The following is a 21,552-nucleotide window of genomic DNA, read 5'->3' as shown; positions in this document are numbered from 1 at the left end:
GATTTCAACTGGCCCAAGCACAGCATGGACATGATGGGCCAAATGGCCACCTTCTGTACTTTAGATCTTTCAATGTTCCTATGTAACCAGTCCATGTTGGCATTTATTCCCTACATGAGCAGTAGTCCTAAACCCATATGCCTGTCCTGTTCCCATATCCATTTTTTCCCTTTTCCTTCAACCACCTAGCTAACCTATTAAATTTTAAAATGGTCAGTACTTCTATCACGCAGTCCGGCAGTGCATTCCACTACCTCATAGCTCTCTGTATAGTTTACAAAAAAAGTCTTATGCGGTTTTTCCTAATTCTCCTACATTTATTCTTATATTTGTGACCCCTCATTATAGACCCCTCAACACTATCTACTCTGTACTATATCATCATAATTTTATTAAATAAATTAAACCTATATTCCCTAGAGTTTAGAAGAGGTGATCTCATTGAAACATAAAAAAATCTTAAGGGGTTTGACAGGGTAGATGCTGGAATGTTGTTTTGTCCTGGCTGTGGAGTCTAGAACTAGGGGGTCACAGTTTCAAAATAAGTGGTCAGCCATTTAGGACTGACATGATGAGAAATCTCTTCGCTCAAAGGGTTGTGAATCTTTTAGAATTCTCGACCGGCGAGAGCTGTGAATGCTAAGTGGTTGAGTGTATTCAAAACTAAGATTGACAGATTTTTGGAAGCTAAGGAATCCAGGGATATGGGGATAATGTGGGATGGTGCAGTTGAAGTAAAAGGTTAGTCATGATATTACTGAATGACAGAGCAGGCTCAAGGGGCTGAATGGCTTAATCCTATTTCGTTCAACACTTCTATCAAATCTCCTGATATTCTCCTCTGTTCTAATGAAATTGGCACCAATATTTTAAGTGTTAATTAAATAATTTGATTGTGGTTGACAGTAAGGAGAAAGTGTTTAGCACCGCAGCCTCACAGCTCCAGCGACCCGGGTTCAAATCTGGGTACTGCCTGTGTGGAGTTTGCAAGTTCTCCCTGTGTCTGCGTGGGTTTCCTCCGGGTGCTCCGGTTTCCTCCCACATGCCAAAGACTTGCAGGGTGATAGGTTAATTGGCCATTATAAATTGCCCCTAGTATAGGTAGGTGGTAGGGAAATATAGGAACAGGTGGGGATGTGGTAGGAATATGGAATTAGGGTAGGATTAGTATAAGTGGGTGGTTGATGGTCGGCACAGACTCGGTGGGCCGAAGGGCCTGTTTCAGTGCTGTATCTCTAAATAAAAATATAGTTTCCAGCTGGTATTAAAAATCCATCTGTCTGCTCGTTTTAAAAGATGGCCACATCACCTAGATCTTATGATAAAAGAGTTGTACAGCAGGCCCTTCGGCCCAACGCGGCTGCGCTGACCATCAAGCACCCATCCAATCTAATCCCATGTTCCCACACTTGGCCCGTAGCCTTGTATGCTGTGGCATTTCAAATGCTCACCTAAATACTTCTTACATGTTGGAAGGGTTCCTGCCTCTACCAACCCTTCAGGTAGTGTGTTCCAGATTCCAACCACCCTCTGGGTGAAAAGATTTTTCCTCAACTTCCCTCTAAACCTCCTGTTCCTTACCTTAAATCTATGCCCCCTGGTTATTGACCCCTCCGCTAAGGGAAAAAGTTTCTTCCTATCTATCCTATCAATGCCCCTCATAATTTTGTATACCTCAATCAGGTCCCCCCTCAGCCTTCTCTGCTCCAAGGAAAACAACCCCAGCCTATCCAGTCTCTCTTCATAGCTGAAATGCTCCAGCTTAGGCAACATCCTGGTGAATCCCCTCTGCACCCTCCTCTGCAATCACATCCTTCCTATAGTGTGGTGACCAGAACTGTACACAGTACTCCAGCTGTGGCCTAACTAGTGTTTGATACAGATCCATCATAACCTCCCTGCTCTTATATTCTATGCCTCGGCAAGTATCCCATATGCCTTCCTAACCACCTTATCTACCTGTGCTGCTGCCTTCAGTGATCTATGGACAAGTACACCAAGGTCCCTTTGGCCCTCTGTACTTCCTAGGGTCCTACCGTCCATTGTATATTCCCTTGCCTTGTTAGTCCTCCCAAAGTGCATCACCTTACAATTCTCAGGATTAAATTCCATCTGCCACTGCTCCGCCCATCTTATCAGCCCAACTATATCGTCCTGTAATCCAAGGCTTTCCTCCTCACTATTTACGACACCACCAATTTTTGTGTATTCTGCGAACTTACTGATCATACCTCCTATATTTACGTCTAAATCATTAATGTACACAACAAACAGCAAGGGTCCCAGCACCGATCCCTGCGGTACACCACTGGTCACAGGCCTCCATTCACAAAAACAACCCTTGACCATCATCCTCTGCCTCCTTCCACTAAGCCAATTTTGGATCCAATTTGCCAAATTGCCCTGGATCCCATGGGCTCTTACCTTCTTAACCAATCTCCCATGCGGGACCTTATCAAAAACATTTCTGAAGTCTATGCAGACTACATCAACTGCTTTACTCTCATCTACACATCCAGTCACCGGCTCAAAAGATTCAATCAAGTTTGTTAGATACGATCTCCCCCTGACAAAGCTGTGCCGACTATCCCCGATTAATCTCTGCCTTTCCAAGTGGAGATTAATCCTGTCTCTCAGAATTTTTTCCAATAGTTTCCCTAGCACTGACATTAGACTCACTGGCCTATAGTTATCTGGTTTATCCCTGCTACCCTTCTTGAATAATGGTACCACATTCGCTGTCCTCCAGTCCTCTGGTATCTCTCCTGTGGCCAGAGAGGATTTGAAAATTTGTGTCCGAGCCCCTGCTATCTCGTCCCTTGCCTCACATAGCAGCCTGGAATACATCTCATCTGGGCCTGGGGATTTATCCACTTTTAAGCCCGCTAAAACCGCTAATACTTCCTCCCTTTCAATGCTAATTTGTTCAAGTATATCACAATCCCCTTCCCTGATCTCTACACCTACATCGTCCTTCTCCATGGTGAACACAGATGAAAAGTAATAGTTTAAAACCTCACCTATGTCCTCTGGCTCCACACACAGATTGCCACTTTGGTCCTTAATGTGCCCTACTCTTTCCCTGGTTATCCTCTTGCTCTTAATATACTTATAAAACGCCTTGGGATTTTCCTTTATCTTGTCTGCCAGTGTTTTTTTCATGCCCCCTCTTCGCTCTCCTAATTACTTTTTCAAGTACCCCCCGACACTTTCTATACTCCTCTAAGGCCTCCGCTGGTTTCAGCACTCTGAATCTTCCATAAACCTCCTTTTTTTCCTTATCTAGTTCTCTACATCCCTTGACATCCAGGGTTCCCTGGACCTTGTTGGTCCTTCACCTTTACGGGAACATGTTAGACTTGAACTCTCGTTATTTCCTTTCTGAATGACTCCCACTGGTCTGATGTAGACCTTCCTACGAGAAGCTGCTCCCAGTTCACTTTGGCCAGATCCTGTTTTATCATATTGAAATCTGCCTTCCCCCAATTCAGTGCTTTTATTTCCGGTCCCTCTATGTCCTTTTCCATAACTACCTTAAATCTTAGAGTTACGGTCACTCCCCAAAATGCTCCCCCACTGCCACTTCTGCCACTTGTCCGGCTTCATTCCCTAGGATTAGGTTCAGTACCGCTCCTCCTCTTGTAGGACTCTCTACGTGCTTGCTCAAAAAGCTGTCCTGGGTGCACTTTTAGAATTCTGCCCCCTTTAAGCCTTTTGCACTAATACTATCCCCTCTAATATTGGGTAAGTTGAAATCCCCTACTGTTATTACCCTATTATTTTTACACCTCTCTGAGATTGCCTACATATCTGCTCCTCTATCCCTGACTGTTTGGAGGCCTGTAGTAGACTCCCAGCCGAGTGATTGCCCCCCTTTTGTTTTTAAGTTCTACCCATATGGCCTCATTAGAGGAACATTCCAAGATATCATCCCTCCTTACTGCAGTAATCAATTCCTTAAATCAACAGTGCAATGCCACCTCCTCTTTTACACCTGAAGATTCTATACCCTGGGATATTGAGCTGCCAGTCCTGCCCTTCCCTCAACCATGTCTCTGTGATAGCAACAATATCATATTCCCATGTGTTAATCAATGCCCTTAATTCATCTGCCTTACTAGTAAGGCTCCTTGCATTAAAATAGATACAATCCAGCCTTGCATTATTTACTTGTGCCTTAACAGGCCTATATTTGCTCTGCCCTCCAGACTGACTTAGTTTCTCTTCTATATTTGATTGTACATCACCCCCTACTGTACCTCCACTCTGTAACCCATATTCCACTGTATTTTTTATTGCTTAGAAACAAGGCTCACAATGCAGAACACCATGAAAATAAGGGGGTTTTAGTCTATAGGAGGAAGGGAAGACAAAATGTAGGTAACGACTTTTAAGGTATTGGAGAGAAAAGATTTCCATCTGGAGATAGTGTGCTGAGTACTGGGGGGAAAAATTTCATAAGGCCTGTTAACAGGCGAGGGGATTGCGATGCACATTACCCTGCATCTGATGGAAGTGATGCAGGTCATGCTGCCTGGTCATCTCTAGGATTGTGGCGTGCAGCCTAGTGTTAAACAAGCTTCTGAGTAGCTGCACAGTCAGCGAGGGTTCCAGATTTGTGCAAGGCTAGCACCAATTAAAGTTAGCATGCAGTACTTAAAGGGGAGGTGTATTCTGGCTGCAGAAGATGCTGGAAGTGGCTGTAAGAAACAAGGGCAAGAGAGCAGCAAGCCAGAGAGAAGGCTCCTCAGTTCTCATATGCAGCACTGGAGGCCTTAGTGCAGGAGGTGAAAAGGAGGAAAGATTTCATCTTTCCGCAGGGGTCCCGGAGGCCTTCCAGATATACGCTCCGAAGGCAGTGGGAGCAGATAGTTGCAGAGGTTAATGCCAGGAGTCTGCAAAGAGGATCTGAATACAGTGCCGGAAAAAATTCAGTGGCCTGACACAGGTGATCAAGGTCAGTGAATGCATCTTCAAATGCCATCTCCTACTATCCAAGCCACCAATTTCTCACACCACTCAATGCACTACACCCCCATCAGCAATTTCTATCAATCAGGACTCATGCCTAACATTCATATACTTCAACTCACCCTCAGGCACTGCTGCCAACCTCACACCCACATCTCTCAACTTCCAGCTATTCAGCTATGACAGGCACATGACCCAAACACAATGAAACACATTAACACACTTCCCTCTTTCTTGTATGGCACCTAACAGGACGCAGCAGCAAAGAACCAGCAGGGGCAGGTATGGCTGCATGTTCTCAGCCCCTTGGAGGAGACGGTGCTTGACATTTTTTTTTTATTCATTCATGGGATGTGGGTGTCGCTGGCTAGGCCAGCATTTATTGCCCTTCCCTAATTGCCCTGAGAAGGTGGTGGAGAGCTGCCTTCTTGAACTGCTGCAGTCCATGTGAGGTAGGTACACCCACAGTGCTGTTAGGAAGGGAGTTCCAGGATTTTGACCCAGCGACAGTGAAGGAATGGCAATATAGTTCCAAGTCAGGATGGTGAGAGACTTGGAAGGGAACTTGCAAGTGGTGGTGTTCCCAGGCATTTGCTGCCCTTGTCCTTCTAGTTGGTGCGTTGCTGCAGTGCATCTTGTAGATGATACACACTGCTGCCACTGTGCGTCAGTGGTGGAGGGAATGAATGTTTGTGGATGGGGTGAAAATCAAGTGGGCTGCTTTGTCCTGGATGGTGTCGAGCTTCTTGTGTTGTTGGAGCTGCACCCATCCAGGTAAATGGAGAGTATTCCATCACACTCCTGACTTGTGCCTTGTAGATGGTGGACAGGCAGTTACTCACTGCAGGATTCCTAGCCTCTGACCTGCTCTTGTATCCACAGTATTTATATGGCTACTCCAGTTCAGTTTCTGGACAATGGTAACCCCTAGGATGTTGATAGTGGGGGATTCAGCAATGGTAATGCCATTGAATGTCAAGGGGAGATGGTTAGATTCTCTCTTGTTGGAGATGGTCATTGCCTGGCCCTTGTGTGGCGCGAATGTTACTTGCCACCTATCATACAAGCCTGGATATTGTCCAGGTCTTGCTGCATTTCTACACGGACTGCTTCAATATCTGAGAAGTCACGTATGGGGCTGAACATTGTGCAGTCATCAGCTAACATCCCCACTTCTGACCTTATGATTGAAGGAAGGTCATTGATGAAGCAGCTGAAGATGGTTGGGCCTAGGACACTACCCTGAGGAACTCCTGCAGTGATGTCCTGGAGCTGAGATGATTGACCTCCCACAACCACAACCATCTTCCTTTGCGCTAGGTATGACTCCAACCAGCGTAAAGTTTCCCCCCTGATTCCCATTGACTCCAGTTTTGCTAGGGCTCCTTGATGCCATACTCAGTCAAATGCTGCCTTGATGTCAAGGGCAGTCACTCTCACCTCACCTCTTGAGTTCAGCTCTTTTGTTCATGTTTGAACCAAGGCTGTAATGAAGTCAGGAGCTGAGTGGCCCTGGTGGAACCCAAACTAAGCGTCACTGAGCAGGTTATTGCTAAGCAAGTGCCGCTTGATAGCACGGTCACTGAGGCTGTGGTAACTAGGGTTGCTGAAGCCATCAAGGTTGATGTGTTCTTGCCTTATGCACCTTTTCAAATGCCATTTTGTTCTCATCCCATGATCTATATGATATACAAACTGCAGATGGTGTAACCATGCACCTCTTGCTTTCCACCCACCCTCCCCTTCCCTCATCTCAACCCGCCCTTGAGCATTTATGCTTTCAGATACCCAGGAACTGCCACCCAGCCAGCCAGTGGTGGCTGAGGATGAAGGGCCAGAGGAAGAGCACGGCTCTGAGGAAGAAGCACTATCATTTGATCTGACACTCGCAGCCATCAGCTCATATACTGACAGTACGCATACCTTAGAGGCTAGTATAAAGGCAGGATCTGCAAGTGCCGAGCCACCGGTTACAAGTTGTCTGCAGCCAGGCCAGGGGGAAAAGGGTGGTACGTGTGCCAGTTCCCAGGAGGACAAGGTCGCAGACAAGTTCTGTTGCAGAGGACTCTGGTTAGAACATTGATGGGGCGTCATACAGAAAAGGGCTGATGGGCATGCACACCAGAAATACTTGGTGCATTGGCAGGCCTATCAGAGAGCCTATTGTCACAGTCAAGGGCGTGAAGGTGTCCAGCTCCCACTTGGCATAGGGCTTCACACACAACTTATAGACAATCCTTTCCTACATGGAAGTAGTGGCCAACCCCTCGAGAACACTTGTGGACTTATCCTTGATGCAATGTCTGATGGCTGCTGTTTCAACTTCCATTGCAGCATAGGCAAAAGCCGCCCAATGTCTGAGTGCTGAAATGGAAGCTCAGACTGAGGTCAGGAGATCTCTACTAGTTGCCAGGCAAGCCCAGCTTAGTGCCTTGCTGACATCATGGCTGCAGATACCATTGCTCAAAAGGGACTTTCTGGGTCTTTCAGCAGTCCAGCAATCTTTACTAGGATTGTTGTTCCGCTGCCCCGAGGGAGTGGCAGTAGCTCCGTGGTGCATGGGCCTGCTGCCCCTTCTCAGGATAACAACATTCATGCTCCCACCACAGCCACTTCACCAGTGCCCCTGTTGCCTGTTAGCTAGCCAGCCCAGAGTGCTGTTGCCCAAGCCAAGGTGGTAGTCTGAAGCTAGGCCCGCAAGGGCTTGAGGGAATCCTACAAGATCATTTGCAGTCTCAGGTTCAGTGGCAGGAAACAAAGGGTAATTGTCGACAGGTGTTTTTGCGATAGGAGGGCTCTTTCCAGTGGCATTCCACAGGGCTCAGTACTGGCTCCCCTGCTTTTTGTGGTATATAGTAATGATTTGGAAGTAAATGTAGGGGGCATGATCAAGATGTTTGCAGACAACACAAAGATTGGCCGTGTGGTAGATAGCGAGGAGGTTAGCAGTAGGCTGCAGGAAGATATTGCTGGTCTGGTCAGATGGGCAAATGGAATTCAACTTGGAGAAGTGTGAGGTGATGCATTTGGGGAAGTCAAACAAGGTAAAAGAATACGCGATTAATGGGAAAATACTGAAAAGTGTAGAGGAAGTGAGAGACCTTGGAGTGAATGTCCACAGATCCCTGAAGGCAACAGGACAGGTCAATAAAGTAGTTAAGAAGCCATATGGAATCCTTTGCTTTATTAGCCGAAGTATAGAATTTAAGAGCAGGGAGGATTGCTTATGCTACAACTTAGGTGTTGTGTGCAGTTCTGGTAACCTCATTACAGAAAGGATGTAATTGCACTAGAGAGGGTACAAAGGAGATTTACGAGGATGTTGCCAGGACTGGAAAAATGCAGCTATGAGGAAAGATTGGATAGGCTGGGGTTGTTCTCCTTGGAACAGAAAAGGCTGAAGGGAGATCTGATTAAAATGTACAAAATTTTGAGGGGCCTGAATAGAGTGGAGGTGAAGAGCCTATTTACCTTAGCAGAGAGGTCAGTGACTAGGGGGCATAGATTTAAAGTGATTGGTAGAAAAATTAGAGGAGAGATGAGGGAAAATCTTTTCACTCAAAGGGGGCTGGAACTCACTGCTTGAAAGGGTAGTTGAGGCAGAAACCCTCAACTCATTCAAAGAGAGTCTGGATATGCACCTCAAGTGCTGTAATCTGCAGGGCTACGGACCAAACGCCGGAAGGTGGGATTAGACTGGGTGGATCGTTTTTCGGTCGGCACAGACACGATGGGCCAAGTGGCCTTTTTCTGTGCTGTAAACTTTCTATAATTCCATGATTTTGACTCAACGACTATAAAGGAACAGCAATATCTTTCCAGGTCAGGATGGTGTGTGACTTGAAGGGAAACTTGCAGTTTGTGGTCCCATATGCCTGTTGCCCTTGTTCTTGTAGGTGGTCAAGGTTGCGGGTTTGGAAGATGCTGTCGAAGAAGCTTTGGCGAGTTGTTGCAGTGCATCTTGTGGATGGTAAACGTGGCAGCCACAGTATGCTGATGGTGGAGGCAATGAATGTTTAACAAGGAGTGCCAATCCAGTGAACTGCTTTGTTCTGGATGGTGTTGAGCATCTTGAATGTTGTGGGAGCTGCAATCATCCAGCAAATGCAGAGTATTCCATCACACTCCTGACTTGTACCTGGTAGATGGCTTTGGTGAGTCAGGAGGGGAGTTACCCGTCTCAGCGTATCCAGCCTGCGACCTGCTTTTGTAGCCACAGTATTTACGTGGCTGGTCCAATTAAGTTTCTGGTCAATGGTTATCTCTAAGATGCTGATGGTAGATGATTCAGTGATGATAATGCTGCTAAATGACAAGGGAAGGTGGTTAGACTCTTTTCTTGCAGATGATCATTGCCTGGCACTAGTGTGGCGTGAATGTTACTTGCTACTTAGCTACCCAAGCCTGAATGTTGTTTCATTTGCCTCTATTTCTGGCTGTCACTTTTTAATCCCCATTATTTCAGCCTTGACAAAGATGGTTGATGGGTTGAGGCTTTCAGAATTTTTTTGCCATAACCTATTGTGACATTCCCCATTATTTGTCCCCATCCCTTTACATTTTCACTTGCATACGAAGTTCCTCTGCTACCACTACAGTGCTCCTATACTTGCCCTGGTCTGCACCTGGATCTGTGAATTAATAATGCAAATAAGCTGACTAAGTAATTTGAGTGCTATTAGCACATTATTCAGGCAGATTTAGCACTAGTTCTTAAACTTTTAGCCATGACTTGCACCTGAAGTGGAAAATTTGTCTCAATATTTATATTCTGGTCAATAAAGGATATAAAATGTTGCAAGACAATGTAATCTTTAAAAATTAATTTGATTGCAGGTAATGGTGCTGGTGATACAGCGTTAAGCCTGAAAGGAGCAGAAGTTTATATAAAGGAACAAAAATGGGCTTTAAGACCATCTAAAAGTATTGAAGAAGAAAGTAACAGTCCTCCAGCAATAGCTGGAGCACACAAGAACCAGAAATTATGGGAAGAAATTTCTGAAATGGCACAAGACTCCACAAGAATGCCCCATGAGCAAGAGTATTCATTCAGTTCAGAAGCAGCAAATGAAGCACAGCCAGCAAATGCACACGCTTCATCATCTAAGCCTTCACTGATAATTGATAAGCCATCACAGCTTCATGTTATTACTCCCATAAGATTATCCCGCAAAGAGTTGCGGCAGATTACTGCAACACAAGTGTCCATGAGACGCTCAAGTTTCAGTAGCAGTGTAAACTCTGTCCCTACAGATTCCATTGAAATAACCAGAAAATCTCTCGACTTAAATATGTAGCACAAAACCTGCTAATTGTGAATCTTCTGTTGGAACCACATAAGCTAATTCTTAGTTTGACTGGGAAAATCCACCTTAAAAATGTTGGTTTGCTACAGTAAGTGGGATTGTTTCATGGGGAACATACTTATTCCAAATATCCATATAATGGATTATGAACAATTGCTGAGAAAGAACCACATATCTATGGTGCATTCCTCCAGCTGACTGGACTAACATGTTAAGTTTGGTTGTCTAACATGTTAAGGAACAATAAAAAAAAACTTTGTAGTTTTGCTTCCAACAGTTTTGTATAGCATTATCTGAAGACTGCAGTATGTTAGTTATACATATCTCTGAATTGAAGTCTAGAATGCACAGACAATAGACAAATCGATATTACATGGGGAGGAGGACTACATAAAGAATAGTGGGAATAAAACTATGTAATAATGAATGGTTAAAGTACCTACTGAACTAAGACCACCTATTTCCACCTCAGTAACATCACCTGACTCCACCCTGCCTGAGCTCATCTGCTACTGAAACCCATGCCTTTGTCATCTCTAGACTTGACTATTCCAGCGCACTCCTGGCCAGCTTCCCATGTTCTATGATCCGTAAAGTTGAGGTCATCCGAAACTCTGCAGTCCTACTCACACCAAGTCCCATCCAGCCATCATCCCTGTGCTCGCTGACCTACATTGGCTAAGCAAAGTTTTCATTTTAAAATTCTCATCCTAGTTTTCAAATCCCTCCATGGCCTGGCCACTCCCTATCTCTGTAATCTCCTCCAGCCCCACAACCCTCCAAGATATCTGTACTCATCTAATTCTGGTCAATTTAAATTGCTCCATCGGTGGCCATGCCTTCAGCTGCCAAGGCTCAAAACTCTGGAATTCTCTCCCTGAACCTCTCCACCTCTCTTTTTTTCCTTGAAGATATTCCTTAAAACCTACCTTTGCCCTAATATTTTGTTATGTGGCTCACTGTCAAATTTGGTTTATAACGCTCCTGTGAAGCAACAGGCAACACTGTTGTACATTAAAAACACTATTTAAATACAGTTGATGTTTATTTAGGAAATTTTAAACAATTAATTTGCAAAATAAATAGCATTCCAATGCAACTTTCCATAATGTTATGAAAACAGAATCTGAAACAGAGCTTAATTAACTTTAAAAGTGCAGGATTTCTTTTGCACAACCAATCTAAGTTATGCTTAAATATCTGCTCACGACTAGTGGATGGGTTAATGCATTTCACAAGTTCTGATTGACTGGTCAGTGAGCATCATTTCTCAATATGTCTCATGTTCTAAAAATACAAGTACTGAAATTAATACCACAAGCAGTCCACTACGAGCAATGATGTCATCTCCAGCAGGTTCTATCAGAGAATCAGGAAACTTTACATTTATTAAGTGTCAGCTTGGCACAATTGGTAGTATAGTTGCCTCTGCTTCAAAGAGGGGTAATTTCTGTCTTGGGTGGGAAACCAGTGGGATGGATTACCCAACCATTTCCATTCAATTAAATGGTCCCTATAATGGTGTGCAAACAGCTCTGTCAGTTTGCTGCACAAGCAATAAAGACAAAATTTACCTCTATGAATTTGAGCCTCATGCCAGAACTTGAGCCTATAATTAAGGCTGTTACTGTAGTGCAGTACTGCCTATTATTGGTGATTCAATCTTTTAGATGACACACTAAAATGAAACCCCATCTGTTTGTTCAAGTGGATGTAAAAGGTCTTATGACACCATTGGAAGAAGAGTAAAGGAGTTCTCTTGATGTCCTGGCCATCATTCTTCCCTCTACAAACATCACTAAAAATGACCCTGACTGGCCATTTATTTCATTTGTTTTTTGTGGAAATTGGCTGTTGCATTTAACTCCCTAACGGTGATTAAATGTCAAAAGTAATTCAGTGCCTACATGAAAGGCACTATATAACTGCAATTTCTTTCCTCTGTTTATTTTGCTTTAACTGGTTCTCTGTCCCCATTTCAGTGTATAATAAGACTGCATTGTAACCATAATAAGCTATATGGAGGGAATTGGGTGGTACAATGAGGTTAGATGCTGGTCTTTCATATTTGGGTTCAAATCCAGTCCATTCGGGTGGGATTAAAGTATCCTGTTTGCTGGACCATGTGGAATGAGTTTGAGTAATATTATTTCAGTTCTACTAAGCATAGGGCTACAGCATAAAATTGTCCTTAATTTGATGATGATTGGCAGTTTTGCTCAGTTGTAGGTAGTGGAAAAAGTGTTGCACTAGGGTGCTGTTCCAAGGTTAAGGCTGAGGCACCTCATTAGAGCAGAGCAGAGGGAGCTTTGCTCTGTATTGGTGGTGCTATACTCGGCCCTGGGAGTGCTCGATGGTGGCACTGGTCCATTTCCCAGTATTAACATTCTTCACCTTGAGCACAGAACTTAAAAGAAAATGATGTGCAACACACTAGTGTATTTTAACCTTACTGCAAAGTTATTTGTAATGAGGAACTTAAATGTGCTGCTTACGGAGGAATTTCTCCACATAATTCAAGTTGACAAATGTAAAATTAAAAAGCAAAATCACACTTGAAGAAAAGAATTCTTGAGTTTTCAAGTGTCCCCGATTAAATAAGGATGCTGTTATTTTCCAGATGAACAAGGAACATAATATTCATTTATGTTGGTTTTTCGAATGTGTCTGTCCTTTTGGTGTTATGGTCTAAATGTTATTCAGTGTTCTACATGTTTTGTTCATTCTTGTACTTTAGGGAGGGTGTTTTCGTATTCCATTTTCATAGGTTTTTTTGTAGAAGTATTTTATATGATTGCACTTGTTAATTTTAAGAGACTTTTGTATTTGTATAAAAATAAAACAATATAAGATTGTCTCCCTGAATTGAACAATATTTTAAGGAAATGTGTCAGTACCAGGACCCTTTTAAAATATTAACAATTATTATGGTTGAAGACAATTTTTAAAAATAAAAAAGGAGGCAATGTGAATACTAATAGTTCTTTATAAAAGGTTTGATTTTCAAAATGAGTACTAATGGTGTAATTCTTTTAAACATTTTCAGAGCTGCTTTCTGCTAAACTGTTATGAAAATGTGTCTCTTCACCTTTTTAACAGTGTGTTAATCTTAAACAATTCCAGCGGCCTAATAAATTCTAAATTAAATCTAAATCTTATTTTTCTTCCCTTCATTTTACATTGAATGAAGAATTTAATTTTGAGAATTCGTCTTGTCCCCAAAAATTGCTGCATATGACTGGATATCAAAATATTTCAGCCTGGAAAGTGGTTCTATAGCCTTTTCCATATCACTGACATCATTATACCTCTGTGCTTCCATATGAAAAGTTAAACAGATCACTGATACAATATAAACTTAATTTTCAGTTAATCATTGATTATGAAAAAATACCTATTTGGAGCTGTCATTTGCTGACAGTTTTTTAGTTTAGTTTAGAGATACAGCACTGAAACAGGCCCTTCGGCCCACCGAGTCTGTGCCGACCATCAACCACCCATTTATACTAATCCTACACTAATTACATATTCCTACCACATCCCCACCTGTCCCTACATTTCCCTACCACCTACCTATACTAGGGGCAATTTATAATGGCCAATTAACCTATCAACCAGCAAGTCTTTGGCATGTGGGAGGAAACCGGAGCACCCGGAGGAAACCCACGCAGACACAGGGAGAACTTGCAATTTCCACACAGGCAGTACCCAGAATTGAACCTGGGTCACTGGAGCTGTGAGGCTGCGGTGCTAACCACTGCGCCGCCCTTTTATCTAAATAATTCAGTGTATTTGCATCATTATATCTGAGCGTATCCACTGAACAATAAGAAGTTACACTTGGGCATTTCACCCTAAAACTCAACTCCAGTAGCTTAGTCCCCTCTCAATCTTACTTTTCACCAAACTTATTAATTTCTTTGTCCCCAAGATCAAAATAATCTGTGCAGCTACCTTTATGGCTTCCTACCACCTTCTGGCATCAACCTCCCCATGTCATACTATGCCAGGATCCCTGTCTTTTTACAAATTCTCATATTCCCCCTCTCCAATTTAAACTCACTCATGAGACCCACTTCCCCTCTCCACTGAATTTGCCTTCCTGGTCTCTTGTAAGCTATTATCTACAATCCATTCAGGCAGGGAATATGGGATTACTGTAGGGGTAGTATAAATGGGTGGTTGTTGGTCAGCACAGACTCGGTGGGCCGAAGGGCCTGTTTCAGTGCTGTATCTCTAAATAAATAAATGCTGCATCTGTCCAGGGTTCAGAGCTCTGAATTTGGTGGGCTGGGTCATTGGCATGGCCCAGGTGCACACCTTGGTACAGGCCCACTGGCAGGGCCTTGCATTCGGAAACGGGGGAAGGGAACACAGGCATAACTACAGGCCTGAGAAGAGAATAGCAGCTAAAAGGCCTCCAGGCCTAAACATTTGTGAGGAAGCACAAAACCGCTCTTGCTCTGCTGCCTGGCCTCCTTCAGCCCCTCCAATCTGAGGGGAACCCAGGCACAAATCCTAACACCAGCTTCTCAGTCACTTGGAAAAGATGCTCAAGTGCGATGGCCCGAAATGCCTCCTTTTGCCTCATTTCCATGATTGACCTGGTCCTATTCTGAGTACAGTCCATATCTGCCTATCTGGGAAAGTCTGGAATTCCAGGGGCAGAGTACAGGTGCAAAGCAGAGACCTGATATAATGGACCTCCAACTCTTGTTTCCTCTCCATAGCATGTGGGAACGGTGTGTTTTCTGGACATTATAGAAAGGACTATCGGGGCAGGAATGTTTATTAAATGTGTTTGTTTTAACAGGCCGAGAGAGATTACAGCTTCAGCTTTGCAGCAAGTAAGAATCACAGGTATTAGTAATACAGTGTCACCTTTTATTTTTAGTGTACTGAGGCAGTAACAGTGTTACCAATGAGATGGTTCTGTATCTATAGACGTTATCGCTTTATATTGAATCATTGGTTAACACAGATGCAATGGGCCAAATGTACTCCTTCTGTGCTGCAAATTTCTATCATTCCATAAAACTGGACTTGGTTCCATCACCCTGTGGTAACATATATCCTAATTTGGGACAAAGTTACATGTCATTCTTCCCTGTCAAACAGATTTTCAAAATGGTAGCCTGTGCTAAAGAAAGGAGAGTGTGATGTTCTTATAATAGATATTATCTATGAAATGTAACACATTCCATGATTTTTATTCAGCTTTGATCCAAAACTGGTTGGAGAACAATTGTTTCTCACTGAATATGTCTCACGACATACTTTTCTGCCCCCCCTTACTGGCTCAGTGACAACAATAAAAAATATTTTGCCGTTCTCCATCATCTGTCTGCGGACACTGTCGAATTGCATAAACTGAACTGGTCGTTCCGAAGGGATCATTCCTTCCGCGGCACTCCTCCATCATCCCCGACACCTCGTCCCCTTCCCATGCAATCATAGGAGGTGTAATACCTGCTCTTTTACCTCCTCTCTCCTCACCGTCCAAGGCCCCAAACACTCCTTCCACGTAAAGCTTTCACTTCTTTCACTTCAGTATACTGCATGCGCTTCTCACAATGCGGTCGGCTCTGCATTGGGGGGACCAAACGCAGATTGGGTGACCGCTTTGCAGGACACCTCCACTCAGTCCGAAAGCATAATCCCGAGCTTCTGGCTGCTTGCCATTTCAACACACCCCCTGCTCTCATGCCCACATTTCTGTCCTTGGCCTGCTGCAGTGTTCCAGTGAATATCAACGCAAGCTTGAGGAGCAGCACCTGATCTTTCGATTTGACACTCTACAGCCTCGTGGACTCAACCTTGAGTTCAACAATTTCAGAGCATGACTGGCCTTTTTTTATATTTTTCTTTTTTTAATTTTATTTTTTAACCATGTGTTTGTTTTTTTTCATGTGGACAGAGTTACTCATTACTCTGCCATTAACACACGCTTGACAAATGCTTTGTCTTTCACAAGCATTAACACACTCTTTGCCATTGTCCCATGACAGCTTTGTTATTTAATCTCTCCTGCCCTCTGCCCTATCACACACCTTTCCTTTTTATTCTCCCCCCCACCAATCCCCACTTCACTTGCTTAAAACCTAATTATTTTCTAACCGTTGCCAGATCTAATGAAAGGTCACAGACCTGAAATGTTAACTCTGCTTCTCTCTCCACAGATGCTGCCTGACCTGGTGAGTATTTCCAGCACTTTCTGTTTTTATTTTAGATACATGCGATAGACAGAGTTAAGCAATCGCAGAACCAATGGATCAGATCCAAGCTCTGCAGTCCTGCCACATCCAGTCGCGAATGGTGATGGACAATTAACTAACAGGAGGAGGGGGCTCCACAAATATCCCCATTCTCAATGATGGGGGAGTCCAGCACATCAGTGCAAAAGATAAGGCTGAAGCATTTGCAACAATCTTCAGCCAGAAGTGCCGGGTTGATGATCCACCTCGGCCCCCTCCTGAAGTCCCAGTATTACAGATGCCAGACTTCAGGCAATTCGATTCACTCCGTGTGATATCAAGAAACGACTGAAGGCACTGGATACTGCAAATGCTATGGGCCCTGACAAGATTCCGGCAATAGTACTGAAGACCTGTGCTCCAGAATTTGCCACACCCCTAGCCAAGCTGTTCCAGTACAGCTACAACACTGGCATTTACGCAGCAATATGGAAAATTGCCCAGGTATGTCCTGTACACAAAAAGCAGAACAAATCCAACACGGCCAATTACCGCCCCATCAGTCTACTCTCAATCATCAGTAAAGTGATGGAAGGTATCATCAACAATGCTATCAAGCAGCACTTGCTTAGCAATAACCTGCTCAGTGACACTCAGTTTGGGTTCCGCCAGGGCCACTCAGCTCCTGACCTCATTACAGTCTTGGTTCAAACATGGACAAAAGAGCTGAACTCAAGAGGTGAGGTGAGAGTGACTGCCCTTGACATCAAGGCAGCATTTGACCCAGTATGGCATCAAGGAGACCTAGCAAAACTGGAGTCAATGGGAACCAGGGGGAAAACTCTCTGCTGGTTGGAGTCATACCTAGCGCAAAGGAAGATGGTTGTGGTTGTTGGAGGTCAATCATCTGAGCTCTAGGACATCACTGCAGGAATTCCTCAGGGTAGTGTCCAACCATCTTCAGCTGCTTCATCAAAGACCTTCTTTCAATCATAAGGTCAGAAGTGGGGATGTTCGCTGATGATAGCACAATGTTCAGCACCATTCTCGACTCCTCAAATACTGAAGCAGTCAGTGTAGAAATGCAGCAAGACCTGGACAATATCCAGGCTTGGGCTGATAAATGGCAAGTAACATTTTTGCCACACAAGTGCCAGGCAATGATCATATCCAACAAGAGAGAATCTAACCATCTCCCCTTGACATTCAATGGCATTACCATCGCTGAATCCCATACTATCCACATCCTAGGGGCTACCATTGACCAGAAACTGAACTGGAGTAGCCATATAAATACCGTGGCTACAACAGCAGGTCAGAGGCTAGGAATCCTGCGTCGAGTAACTCCCCAAAGCCTGTCCACCATCTAGAAGGCACAAGTCAGGAGTGTGATGGAATACTCTCCACTTGCCTGGATGGGTGCAGCTCCAACACTCAAGAAGCTCGATACCTTCCAGGACAAAGCAGCCCACTTGATTGGCACACCATCCACAAACATTCACTCTCTCCACCACCGACGTACAGTGGCAGCAGTGTGAACCATCTACAAGATGCACTGCAGCAACGCACCAAGGCTCCTTAGACAGCACCTTCCAAACCCGCAACCTTTACCACCTCGAAGGACAAGAGCAGCAGATGCATGGCAACATCACCACCTGCAAGTTCCCGTCCAAATCACACACCATCCTGACTTGGAACTATATCGCCGTTCCTTCACTGTCGCTGGGTCAAAATCCTGGAACTCCCTTCCTAACAGCACTGTGGGTGTATCTACCCCACATGGACTGCAACAGTTCAAGAAGGCAGCTCAGCACCATCTTCTCAAGGGCAATTAGGGATGGGCAATAAATGCTGGCCCAGCCAGTGACACCCACATCTCATGAATGAATAAAAAAAAACAGATGCCCCTCTACACTGCTTTCATAGATCTCACCAAAGCCTTTGACCTCGTCAGCAGACGTGATCTCTTCAGACTACTAGCAAAGATCAGATGAGTGGCATGAAACTGGGCTGTGTTCTCGCACCTACACTGTTTGGGATCTTCTTCTCCCTGCTGCTCTCACATATGTTCAAGTCTTCAGAAGAAGGAATTTTCCTCCACACAAGATCAGGTGGCAGGTTTTTAAACCTTGTCCATCTAAGAGCGAAGACCAAAGTACGGAAAGTCCTCATCAGGGAACTCCTCTTTGCTGACGATGCTGCATTAACATCACACACAGAGGAGTGTCTGCAGAGACTCATCGACAGGATTGCGGCTGCCTGCAATGAATTTGGCCTAAGCATCAGCCTCAAGAAAACGAACATCATGGGACAGGACGTCAGAAGTGCTCCATCCATCAATATTGGCGACCACACTCTGGAAGTGGTTCAAGACATCACCTACCTAGGCTCGACTATCACCAGTAACCTATCTCTAGATGCAGAAATCAACAAGTGCATGGGAAAGGCGTCTGCTGCTATGTCCAGACTGGCCAAGAGTGTGGGAAAATGGCGCACTGACACGGAACACAAAAGTCCGAGTGTATCAAGCCTGTGTCCTCAGTACCTTGCTCTATGGCAGCGAGGCCTGGACAACGTATGTCAGTCAAGAGCGACGTCTCAATTCATTCCATCTTCACTGCCTCCGGAGAATCCTTGGCATCAGGTGGCTGGACCGTATCTCCAATGCAGAAGTGCTTGAGGCGGCCAACATCCCCAGCATATACACCCCACTGAGCCAGCGGCGCTTGAGATGGCTTGGCCATGTGAGCCGCATGGAAGATGGCAGGATCCCCAAGGACACATTGTATAGAGAGCTCGTCACTGGTATCAGACCCACCGGCCGTCCATGTCTCCTCTTTTAAGACCTCTGCAAACGCGACATGAAGTCCTGTGACACTGACCACAAGTCGTGGGAGTCAGTTGCCAGTGATCGCCAGAGCTGGTGGACCGCCATAAGGGTGGGGTTAAAGAGTGGCAAGTCGAAGAGACTTAGCAGTTGGCAAGGAGAGAGCCAACTGTGTAACAGCCCCGAGAACCAATTTTATCTGCAGCGCCTGTGGAAGAGTCTGTCACTCTAGAATTGGCCTTTATAGCCACTCCAGGCGCTGCTTCATAAACCACTGACCATCTCTAGGCGCTTACCCATTATCTCTCAAGACAAGGAGGCCAAAGAAGAAGAAGAAGAATCCAACCACAAAATCTACTTGCTCCATGACCTTCTGGTTGGTTATTCTCTGTGACCTTGTCCTTGCTACACCTTCTCCTTTGTTATCTCTTGCCCCACCACTTGCTTAAAACCTTTCACATTCTGCTAGTTCTGAAGAAGGGTCACTGACCTGAAACGTTAATTCTGTTTCTCTCTCCACAGATGCTGCCAGACCTGCTAAGTATTTCCAGCATTTCTTGTTTTTAATTACAAAATCTACTTTTCTCTTTGTAATCTCTTTGTGTGTGTGTGTGTGTGTGTGAGAGAGAGATTCTCATGTGAATGTGTGCATGAATGTGTAGTGAAAATTTATTTTTTCTAAATTGGTTTAAGTATAATAAACTCACCTCTTTCATTTAAACTCAAGAAAACCTGTCCGATTGGTTCTTTCACAATCACATTAAAGATAAAAAGTAAAACACTCACTGAGGTGGTAGTCACAACCACTGTTTAAAAAGAAATAAACCCTTTCCCTTTTGCAGTCAAATAAGGTCAAGAGTGGAGCCTATAACCATCCCCGCACCACCACCCCTCCCCCGGCCGCAATACTTACCAACAACTTCTTTACTTCTCTTCAGCTGGTCGCTGTTCGGACAGAACGTTAATTGCAGTACCAGCCAGCAAAACGGCACACAGCCTTTTTAAATCAGTCTCAGGAGTGAATTGAATTGGTGATCAGAGGCTTAATCGTCCTGGGGCATCTGTACTTATTGTGCTGTAACTTCTTTACCAAGATGGCATGCTCTACTAAGGTGGGTTAACCTGGTGCTGCAGCTCAACAACCCAAACTGGTCACTTCGGAGGCTCTGTAGTGTCTAAACTCCAAGCACTACAGCGAGGAGGGGATATAGCCCCCAAAGTCCTTTTATGTTAACGTGGCAACAGCAAGCAAACTACAAATTGCACTGATGCTGTGCTGGTGGTTTATGTGCGCGCGCCTATGCGCAAGTGGCTCGAATGTCTCAGGGTTAGTTCCATTGGAACTCGGCTGTCGCCGCCTCGCGCTTCGTGTCCGGTATTCACACACACACACACACACCGGGACCGCGTCCGGTATTCACACACACACACACCGGGACCGCGTCCGGTATTCACACACACACACCGGGACCGCGTCCGGTATTCACACACACACACCGGGACCGCGTCCGGTATTCACACACACACACACACCGGGACCGCGTCCGGTATTCACACACACACACCGGGACCGCGTCCGGTATTCACACACACACACACACCGGGACCGCGTCCGGTATTCACACACACACACACACCGGGACCGCGTCCGGTATTCACACACACACACACACACACCGGGACCGCGTCCGGTATTCACACACACACACACACACACACACCGGGACCGCGTCCGGTATTCACACACACACACCGGGACCGCGTCCGGTATTCACACACACACACCGGGACCGCGTCCGGTATTCACACACACACACACACACACCGGGACCGCGTCCGGTATTCACACACACACCGGGACCGCGTCCGGTATTCACACACACACCGGGACCGCGTCCGGTATTCACACACACACACACCGGGACCGCGTCCGGTATTCACACACACACACACCGGGACCGCGTCCGGTATTCACACACACACACACACACCGGGACCGCGTCCGGTATTCACACACACACACACCGGGACCGCGTCCGGTATTCACACACACACACACACACACCGGGACCGCGTCCGGTATTCACACACACACACACCGGGACCGCGTCCGGTATTCACACACACACACACCGGGACCGCGTCCGGTATTCACACACACACACACACACACCGGGACCGCGTCCGGTATTCACACACACACACACACCGGGACCGCGTCCGGTATTCACACACACATACACCGGGACCGCGT

The 21,552-nt window shown here is 45.2% G+C and overlaps 1 protein-coding gene across 5 annotated transcripts in view; it reads left to right on the top strand.

Moving 5' to 3' along the window:
- The window catches only part of LOC137369208 (kinesin-like protein KIF27), a 213,962-nt gene extending 200,734 nt beyond the window's left edge, over positions 1-13,228 (top strand). For all 5 annotated transcript variants that reach the window (XM_068030028.1, XM_068030026.1, XM_068030027.1 and 2 more), the window contains exon 18: positions 9,808-13,228. In XM_068030028.1, coding sequence (XP_067886129.1) covers positions 9,808-10,268 — 461 coding nt within the window. In that variant the 3' untranslated portion in view covers positions 10,269-13,228. The remainder of the gene's footprint in view (positions 1-9,807) is intronic.
- Positions 13,229-21,552: the final 8,324 nt, after the last annotated feature.

Source organism: Heterodontus francisci, chromosome 4, assembly GCF_036365525.1.
Source record: "Heterodontus francisci isolate sHetFra1 chromosome 4, sHetFra1.hap1, whole genome shotgun sequence".
NCBI lineage: Eukaryota > Metazoa > Chordata > Chondrichthyes > Heterodontiformes > Heterodontidae > Heterodontus > Heterodontus francisci.
This window is presented reverse-complemented; position numbering and strand designations above follow the sequence as displayed.